General features: G+C 44.4%; 1 protein-coding gene across 12 annotated transcripts in view; it reads right to left on the bottom strand.

The window, feature by feature from the left end:
• The window catches only part of ADD1 (adducin 1), a 92,265-nt gene that overhangs the window by 52,162 nt on the left and 29,781 nt on the right, over positions 1 to 10,322 (bottom strand). For all 12 annotated transcript variants that reach the window (XM_025384727.1, XM_025384735.1, XM_025384729.1 and 9 more), the window contains one exon: positions 5,207 to 5,421. In XM_025384727.1, the coding sequence (XP_025240512.1) occupies positions 5,207 to 5,401 (195 nt within the window). In that variant the 5' untranslated portion in view covers positions 5,402 to 5,421. The remainder of the gene's footprint in view (positions 1 to 5,206; positions 5,422 to 10,322) is intronic.

Genomic DNA, 10,322 nt, shown 5'->3' with positions numbered 1-10,322 from the left:
AAAAAAAAAAAAAAAAAAAAAAAAAAAAGAAAGAAATATTGGCCAGGCACAGTGGCTCATGCCTGCCTGTAATCCCAGCACTTTGGGAGGCTGAGGCAGGCGGAGAACAAGGTCAGGACATCCAGACCATCCTGGCTAACACGGTGAAACCCCGTCTCTACAAAAAATACAAAAAATTAGCTGGGCATGGTGGCCGGGCGCCTATAGTCCCAGCTACTTGGGAGGCTGGGGCAGGAGAATGGTGTGAACCCAGAAGGTGGAGCTTGCAGTGAGCCCAGATCAGGCCACGGCACTCCAGCCTGAGGGACAGAGTGAGACTGCGTCTCAAAAAAAAAAAAAAAAAAAAAAAAAGAGGCCGGGCGCGGTGGCTCACGCCTGTAATCCCAGCACTTTGGGAGGCCGAGGCAGGTAGATCACGAGGTAAGGAGATCGAGACCATCCCGGCTAACACGGTGAAACTCTGTCTCTACTAAAAATACAAAAAATTGGCCGGGCATGGTGGCGGGCGCCTGTAGTCCCAGCTACTCGGGAGGCTGAGGCAGAAGAATGGCGTGAACCCGGGAGGTGGAGCTTGCAGTGAGCCAAGATCGTGCCACTGCACTCCAGCCTGGGCGACAGAGCGAGACTCCATCTCAAAAAAAAAAAAAAAAAAAAAAATCTTGTCAAACAATTATAAATGATATCCAATATGAACATGTAAATTCACTGGATGTTAATCCACATCAAATTTACTTCTAGTTTGTCACTGCTTGAGCTGAAAACATATTGCAGGAAATTGCCAAGAGACAATCTAAGAGTACCAATCACTTGGGGGAAGCACACAACAAATCCATGTACTGCTATTAATTAAGGGTACAACAGAATGTGTCAAGAGCCCTCTGAGGACCCCCTATTTACCAAACCATGACAAATAATGTCACAGATCATATTTTGTAGTCATCCATGAGGAAGGGAAAAGCTGAGAGGTACTCTGACTACAAGCAAAAAATAAAGAAAAAAAGCAAAACATGGTGATTATTTAGCCATCTTTGTTATCAAAGCACAATGCAATGAGAAAGAAAGAGAGATAAAGGGAGATATGTGCAAATAAAGATAGGCCGGGCACAGCGGCTTCCACCTGTAATCCCAGTACTTTGGGAGGCCAAGGGAGGCAGATCACTTGAGGTCAGGAGTTTGAGGCCAGCCTGGCCAACATGGTGAAACCTCGTCTCTACTAAAAATACAAAAAGCCAGGCATGAAAGCTCGTGCCTGTAATCATAGCTACTCGGGAGGCTGAGGCAGGAGAATCGTTTGAACTCTGGAGGTGGAGGCTGCAGTGAGCCAAGACCATGCCACTGTACTCCAGCCTGGGTGACAGAGTGAGACTCCATCTCAAAAAAAAAAAGAGAGAGAGTAAGAGATACAGATGGCATCTCCTGAACATCACTGACAGTGCTGGTCACAGGGAAAGCAAAAGCTAAAGCTCCTTGCCTTCAGGAGCCCTCAGTCTGAAAATTCAAAGGATCTATTTCAATGGTTTTCAAATCCACATACAGATCTAGGGAAAGTTCAATTCGACACACGCTACTAAGTACCAGGGTGCTGTTTTAGGCGCTAAGGATATACATACTGATAAATAATATGGTCCTTGCCATCCAGAAACTTAAAGCTTGGTAAGGAAGACACAAAAAGAGAAAACCACAGTACGGGAGCCCTATGCATAAACAGCATTTCAGATGACCTGTACGTGCAGAAAGGACACGTGGCACAGAGCTGAGCTTAGTCCTGAGTGAGGGCCTGGAGCCACCAATCTGGATCTTAACGTCTGGCTCCAGCCAGCTGTCACTAGCCTAAGGACCTTGTGTGTGCCACTTTGATCGTAACTCTTGCTGGTTCAACATCCATACTCTCAGCTTGGGACCCTCCCTACCTCTCCGCTTTTGGACCTCCTCTCCTCCAAAGATCCTGGCATCCAACCCACCTCAGGCTCCCACGTCCATGGTCAGCACTACACCTGCTCATTCCTAGTAACCATACCCCCTCTTCAATCTCAAAGCCAAGTATGCGCCCTGCAACCACCCCTCCTAGCATCCAGCTCACACTTTCTTCCATCCATTCATCACCCTAACACCTTCTCACCTTTGATCACTTCCCCGTTCTGAACTCCCTCACTGGCTTAGATCCATTGTAATGACTACATTGTAATCACTTTCCTGCTAACACCTCCAAATCTACCAAACCATCTGGCAAAACCTCAAGCCCCAGGCTGGAGTTCAGTGGTGTGATCATAGCTCACTGCAGCTGCAAACTCCTAGACTCAAGTGATCCTCCTATCTCAGCCTCCCAAAGCACTGGGACTACAGGTATGAGCCACCGCGCCCAGCCTTGATGGTTACTGTGTTCTAAACCATCTGTGGGCAAGAACTTTACTCTCTTATCTCTGCATCCCCAGTGCCTAGAACAACGCCTGGCACACACTAGGTGCTATCACTTTCTCAACTATCCCAAGTCATTTTTACTTAGCTTCTTGCTGTTTTTATGTAAGACAACTGCTCAAGCCAAAAGTCCAGGTGCTATCCTGATTCTTTTTTTCCCTTTCACTTCTTCCATCCCATCCATCAGCAAGTCCTATTGACACTATCTTCAAAATGAAAGCCATACAAATCTACCTCTTCCTCCCTCTACTACGCCATCTTGGCCCAAGCTGCCATGATCTCTCATTTGGAAGACAGCTTTTTCTCTTGCCCCAGTCAATTTTTTCTCTAAACCAAACCCAGATTAATTTTCTTTAAAATTCTATTTGTCCTTTCCCTGTCTGCAGCCCTCCAATGACTCTGCCACACACAGAATGCAATGGAAACTCTCAATCTCAGCAAACACGGTCTTCCAGGATCTGCTCCCTCCTCTCTCTCCAACTTCACTGCACCTCACTCTGCCACTCCCAGGCTGAACCACATTGTCTGCCTTCTGCCTCTGTGGGCTCATCACGCCCATCCCTATCCTAGGAATTTCATGTTAGCTGGTTCCTCAGCCGGGAACATTTCTCCTTTTTTTTTTTTTGGAGACAGGGTCTCACTCTGTCACCCAGGCTGGAGTGCACTGGCACGATCACAACTCACTGCAGCCTCAGCTTGAGTGATCCTCCCACCTCAGCCTCTTGAGCAGCTAGGACTGCAGGGGCACGCCACCACGCCCAGCTAATTTTTATATTTTTTATAGAGATGGTGTTTCACCAGGCTGGTCTCAAACTCCTGGGCTCAAGTGATCTACCGCCTTGGCCTCCCAAAGTGCTGGGATTACAGGCATGGGCCACCATGCCCAGCCAAGCACCCACACCCGGCCCCCTGATTCTTGAAAGACTGGCTCCTTCCTGTCATTGAGTTCAGATTAAACCTTCCCACCTGAGAACGGCCTTTCTGACCACAGCCACACTTAATCTAATCATCCTACTACTGTCTGCACTGCCCTTCTGCTTATTCTTTATTGTTTATTTCCTTCAACTAGAACGTAAAGTCCAAGACTTGATCTGGGTAGCTACACAAGCAACATTTATGTCAAAATTCACCAAGCTATATACTTAAGATTTGTGTGCTTTATGTAAGTTATACCTCAGTAACAACAACTAAACAAAATCTACTAAAGGCCTTGTATGTCTAGTTTACTGCTAAATCCCCAGTTCCTTAAACAGCACATAAGAGACATCAACATCTTTTTTTTTTTAAGAAAATCAGGCCAGGCGCGGTGGCTCACCCCTGTAATCCCAGCACTTTGGGAGGCCGAGGCAGGTGGATCACGAGGTCAGGAGATCGAGACCATCCTGGCTAACACAGTGAAACCTCGTCTCTACTAAAAATACAAAAAATTAGCCAGGCGTGGTAGCGGGCACCTGTAGTCCCAGCTACTCGGGAGGCTGAGGCAGGAGAATGGCTTGAATCCAGAAGGCGGAGCTTGCAGTGAGCCCAGACCGCGCCACTGCACTCCAGCCTGGGAGACAGAGCGAGACTCTATCTCAAAAAAAAAAAAAAAAAAAAAAAAATTTCTGCCAAATGACACTCCCCTGATACGAAGGGGCATAGTGAGAACAAATCAGAAGAAGGGACAAAAAAGGATGAAGCATACACAAAGGCAGCAGCATCAACAAGAGAAAACTATGCAGATATAACTACTTGACTGAAAGGTGCAATCTGGAAAACACTCAGTTGGGCATGACTATGACTCAAAATGCTGACTCTAACTAAAGGTATCAATCAATAAGCAGGTACTGTTAAGGCCTACTATATACCCAGGACTGAGCTAGGGTTTTTTTGGTTTCTTTTTGAGACAGTCTCACTGTCACCCAGGCTGGAGTGCAGTGGCATAATCTCTGCTCACTGCAACCTCCGCCTCCCAAGTTCAAGCGATTCTCCTGCCTCAGCTGCCTGAGTAGCTGGGATTACAGGCATGTGCCACCATGCCAGGCTAATTTTTGTATTTTTATTTATTTATTTATTTACTTATTGAGACGGAGTCTCACTCAGTCGCCCAGGCTGGAGTGCAGTGGCACAATCTCGGCTCACCGCAAGCTCTGTCTCCCGGGTTCACACCATTCTCCTGCCTCAGCCTCCCGAGTTGCTGGGACTACAGGCATCCACCACCACACCTGGCTAATTTATTTTTTGCATTTTTAGTAGACACAGGGTTTCACCGTGTTAGCCAGGATGGTCTCGATCTCCTGACCTCGTGATCCGCCTGTCTTGGCCTCCCAAAGTGCTGGGATTACAGGCATGAGCCACTGCGCCTGGCCAATTTTCGTATTTTTAATGAAGACAGGGTTCCACCATGATGGCCAGCCTGGTCTCGAACTCCTGACCTCAAGTGATCCACCCACCTCAGCCTCCCAAAGTGCTGGGATTACAAGCGTGAGCCAATGCACCCAGCCTAAGCTAGGTATTTTTTAAATTGTATTTAAAAATTGCCCCAATATATAAAGACCCTCTGGAAAAGTCGCAAGAGTAAAAAGGAGAAATTAACACTTCCTATCCTTTACGACACTGAAGATTTTTCATTTATGTTGTCTGATAACATGAACTAAACTGAATTCTTTCAACAACCATATACATATACTCAAGCCACTGATTTCCTGTGATAAGATCAATGAACTATGCCACTTATACAAGAGGGCATAAGACCTGAAGTATGAGAAAAGGAAAGATGACATTTGGTCAGAGAAAAGACTTCTCTTCTTACAGGGCTTTGCAGAATCATGGACACCCTCTTCTTCTGCTCCATCATGTTGAAGTCTTGGCGAAGGTCTGGGGCCATGTTCCTCTCCCTCAAGTACTCTGGGTTGTTCTCATCCACCCGGTCGAAGTACCTCTCCTTGTGAGGGGCTGTGGTCGGGGGTGGTGAGGTCACCACCGCAGCACGAGAATCACCATTCATTGTACAATCTTTCTAGGTTCCTACAGAATCAAAATAAAAGAAATTATTGTTTTCAAATCAATGTCTAACAGTGTTTCATGATGAGCACATGAGCTTGGTAAACACAGTCTTCAACAGGAGGATGCAATGACCAAGTGACAGTGGAAACCATGACCTGTGAGGCTTCTTTGTGGCCTCAGAGGCACATGGCTGATCAACCACCTCCCACCCTCCCACTAACCAATGGTGTGTTTTGTCCTAGCCATTGTTCCAAAGAAGAGAACAAGAGAACAATCTAACAAAGCAATTAAGTCCTCTGAAAAATCCAAAAAGAACTAAACAGTAAACTTTTGACCACGTGATTCTTTACAGACATGATTTGTCCCATACAGACAAGATCCGCACAGTTTATTCCAAAAAGAATTTGATTTCTGATTTTTTTTTTCCCCATAAGGTACTAGCAGTGCTTTTGCAAAGGATCCCCCAAACAGATCGACAGAAGAGAAGCCGCTCACACACAACTCACATAATGGTAAATGTTCCTCCCTAACAGCTCCTTTCTGGTTAAAAGAACAATGGCAGGTACTGGCAATGTCAAGATGCTCAGTTTGTTAATAACCTAACATGCCAAGATGGCTCAAATTTAAAATTATGTGAATATGGCTACTGACATTACATTCTTTTCTCGGGGACAGGGGAACAGGGTCTTGTTCTGCCACCAAGGCTGGAGGGCAGTGGCCCAGTCACAGCTCATTGCAACCTCAACCTCCCAGGCTCAAGTGATCCTTCCACCTCAGCCTCCCAAGCAGCTGGGACTACCAGCGTGCACCGCCATGCCCGGTTAACTAAAAAAAAAAAATTTGTAGAGATGGGGGTATCCCTGAGTTGCACAAACTGGTCTCAAACTCCTGGCCTCAAGCAATCCTCTCACCTTGGCCTTCCAAAGTGCTGGGATTACAGACAAGAGCCACCACGCCCTGTTAGCTTTCAAATGTGCATATGAACCACCTGGGAATTAAATTAGCACACAAATTAAGATTCATTAGGTCTGGAGTGGGGCCTGAAATTCTGCATGGCTCATCAATTCCCAAGTGATACCAATGCTGCTGAACTTGAACCACACTTTGGACAGCAAGCCTATAGAGTAGAGCTTGTTATGCAAAAAAGATATTTTTATTGTGGAACCAACAACCAAAGAATCAGCTGAAGAAATTAGCTTTTTTTTTTTAAAAAAAAAGATCAATTTGATATTTCTGTTCTAAATGTGAAAGATAAAAATATCATGCTTAAAGTGGCAGTATTTCTTTTTGTCTTTTTTTTAATTTATTATTTTTTTGAGACAGTCTCACTCTGTCGCTCAGGCTGGAGTGCAATGGCATGATCTCAGCTCACTGCAACCTCTGCCTCCCAGGTTCAAGTGATTCTCTCCTGCCTCAGCCTCCCGAGTGAGTAGCTGTGATTACAGGCGCGTGCCACCACACCTGGGTAAATTTTTGTATTTTTAGTAGAGACGGAGTTTCACCATGTTGGCCAGGCTGGTCTCGAACTCCTGACCTCAGGTGATCCGCCCGCCTAGGCCTTCCAAAGTGCTGGGATTACAGGCATGAGCCACCGCGCCCAACCACTACTTCAAGAACTTAAAGGCAAAACATGAAAACAACTGGGAACTAAACATCAAAACAAAATAAATGAACTAATGACCTCAGTGGAATCTTTTTTCTCTTTGTTTTTGAGACAGAGCCTCATTCTGCCACCCAGGCTGGAATGCAGTGGTGCAATCATAGCTCACTACAGCCTGGAACTTCTGGGCTCAAGTGATCCTACTGCCTCAGCCTCCTGAATAGCTGAGATTACAGGCCCACATCGCCACACCTGGCTACTTTTTTTTAGTTCTTTGGTACAGATGAGGTCTCACTATGTTGCCCAGGCTGGTCTCAAACTCCTGGGCTCAAGTGATCCTCCTGCCTCGGACTTCCACAGTGCTGGGATTACAGGCATGAGCCCAGCCTAAGTGGAATCTCTGAAACTTACTCTTCTCTATTTATATCCTTTAAATTGTTTAATTTAATCTGGCTACTCACTCCATTTATTGTAAACCTTCCGAAAGAATGACCAAAGAACAAAACAATAAGTTATCTGGCAATATTTCATTAGATGTAATTGAAGTTGAACATTCTGAGCCAATAATAAAAATGTTCTGCTTCAGTGTTTCAAAAAAAAAGACCAAAGAAAATCACTGAGTCCCAATTGTAAGCCATTTTCATCGGTAAATAAGGATATGAGGGTATATTTTAGAGGTAACTATAGCTATTTCCGGGTTCCCAGAAGATATTGAAAGACAGGAATCTTTGTAAGAACAACATATTTGAGATAAGGCAGGTATTACTTTCCCCTAGTTACAAACTGCTGTGTGAATGGGATAAGATAAAGACTGCACACCAGGTATATACATGCTCCATTCCAATAAGGAAGTCTATAAACTTAAATCAAAATCAAAGTATATACATTCTGAGCCCAATAATCAAGATTAAGCACAATTCTACTTTGAAGTACAAACCTGTCCTTCATTTTTATAAATTATGGCTTCAGGTTTCATCAACTTCATTTTCAAATAAAAATCTCTACAAAGAAATTATTATTTGCTGGGCACAGTGGCACATGTCTGTAATCCTGGCACTTTGGGAGGCCGAGGCAAGTGGATGCCTGAGCTCAGGAGCTTGAGACCAGCCTGGGCAACATGGTGAAAACCCGTTTCCACTAAAAATACAAAAATTAGCTGGGCGTGGGGGCGCACGCCTGTAATCTCAGCTACTCAGGAGGCTGAGGTACAATAATTACTTGAACCCGGGAGGCAAAGGTTGCAATGCGCTGGGTCGTACTGCTGATTCCAGCCCAGACAACAGTGTAAGACTCCATCTTAAAAAAAAAAAAAAAAAAAAAAAAAAAGTTAAAAAGTTAAAAAGAAAGAGAGAGAAAGGGAAAAACATGCAAAAAACAAACTTTTGGAACATTTTTCATAGTATCTTAAAATAAATTTAAACTAATAAAATAAAATAATTTTAAAAGTAGGAACAGGTCAGGTGTGGTGGCTCATGCCTTGTAATACCAGCACTTTGAGAAGCTGAGGCGGGAGGATCACTTGAGCCCAGGAGTTCAAAGCTGCCTAGCTTACATAGTAAGGACTGCATCTCAACAAAAACATCAAAATAATTAGCCAGGAGTGATGGCACACGCCTGTAGTCCCAGCTACTCAGGAGGCTGAGGAGAGAGGATCACTTGAGCTGGGAGGTCAAGGTTGCAGAGAGCCATGAAGGCACCACTAAACTCCAGCCTGGGTGACAGAGCAAGACACTGTCTCAAATAAATAAATGTAACATAAACATTAAAATCTGCTCAATACAATATCATGTAACTATAGAGACTCTTTAGCATAATTCAGATAAAAGAGTATAAAACATATTAAGGGGAAAACTGTATTTCTTATTCTATTATGTAATGCTATAATTATACACTGGCAAGATGATATGATGGCAAATAAGTTGGAATAAATTTGAGTAAGTTGATTAAAGTACGGATGAATGTTTATCTCAGTATTTTATAATGTTGCTTTAATTTTACTTATGTAATACATTTTAAGGTTTCACCATCAACAATATATTGATAGCTAAATTAATGAAATCTTTGGGAACAATATTTTCAAATAAACACAGACAACAGAAAAAAAAAGTCTGGATGAACCATGACAAATAAGTATGACCTGCCCAAGTGACATCTGCTTCCTCCACATCTCCCATCCCCCCAGATGTCACTCAAATCCAAGTCGTCATCACTCACCTCCCTGGACACTCAACGGCCTCCTAATTGGTTTCTCTACTTCCAGCCTCTTAACAACCCCCACAGCAATCCATTCTCTAAAACTTGGCCCTAGAGAGTTTTAATGTAAGTCAGATCACGTCACTCACTCCTCTGCTTAAAATCTGAGAACTAATATGTGGACCTTAGTAGGATCCTGATTGAAACAAACTGTAAAATAAAAATCTAAAAGTGACATTTGAGACAACTAGAAATGTGAACACTAGCTAGATTTTGATGGCATTAAGAAATTAGTTTTGGCCTTGAGGTGGCTCAAGCCTGTAATCCCAGCACTTTGGGAGGCCGAGATGGGCGGATCACGAGGTCAGGAGATCGAGACCATCCTGGTTAATACAGTGAAACCCCGTCTCTACTAAAAAGTACAAAAAACTAGCCGGGCGAGGTGGCGGGCGCCTGTAGTCCCAGCTACTTGGGAGGCTGAGGCAGGAGAATGGCGTGAACCCAGGAGGCGGAGCTTGCAGTGAGCTGAGATCTGGCCACTGCACTCCAGCCTGGGCGACAGAGCGAGACTCCGTCTCAAAAAAAAAAAAAAAAAAAAAAAGAAATTAGTTTTACATTTTAGGTGTAGTATTATTATGATTATATTAGATACAGAAATGTTTCTGGATAAAATGACATCTGAAATGCTCCTAAAATGTGTGTGGGGGGAGGGGAGATGAAGTTACACAAGACTAGCCATGAGCTGATCACTGACGCTGGATGGTTAGTGCAGGACTCATCACACCGTGCTGTCTACTTCGTTTGTGTTTGAAACGCTCCATGATTCTTCTTGCTCTCAGAAGAAAGCACCTCCAGACCTTACATGAGCTGGTCTCTGCCTGCCTTCAGATGAAGACATTTTTTTTCTTTTTTCTTTTTTTTTTTTTTTGAGGCGGAGTTTCACTCTTGTTGCCCAGGCTGGAGTGCAATGGCACGATCTCGGCTCACCACAACCTCCGCCTCCCAGGCTCAAGCAATTCTCCTGCCTCAGCCTCCCTAGTAGCTGGGATTACAGGCATGCGCCACCACGCCCAGCTAATTTTGTATTTTTAGTAGAGACAGGGTTTCTCCATGTTGGTCAGGCTGGTCT

The sequence above is a fragment of the Theropithecus gelada genome, chromosome 5 (assembly GCF_003255815.1).
Source record: "Theropithecus gelada isolate Dixy chromosome 5, Tgel_1.0, whole genome shotgun sequence".
Lineage (NCBI taxonomy): Eukaryota > Metazoa > Chordata > Mammalia > Primates > Cercopithecidae > Theropithecus > Theropithecus gelada.
The sequence above is the reverse complement of the archived record's forward strand: the minus strand, read 5'-3'. Positions and strand labels throughout refer to the sequence as shown.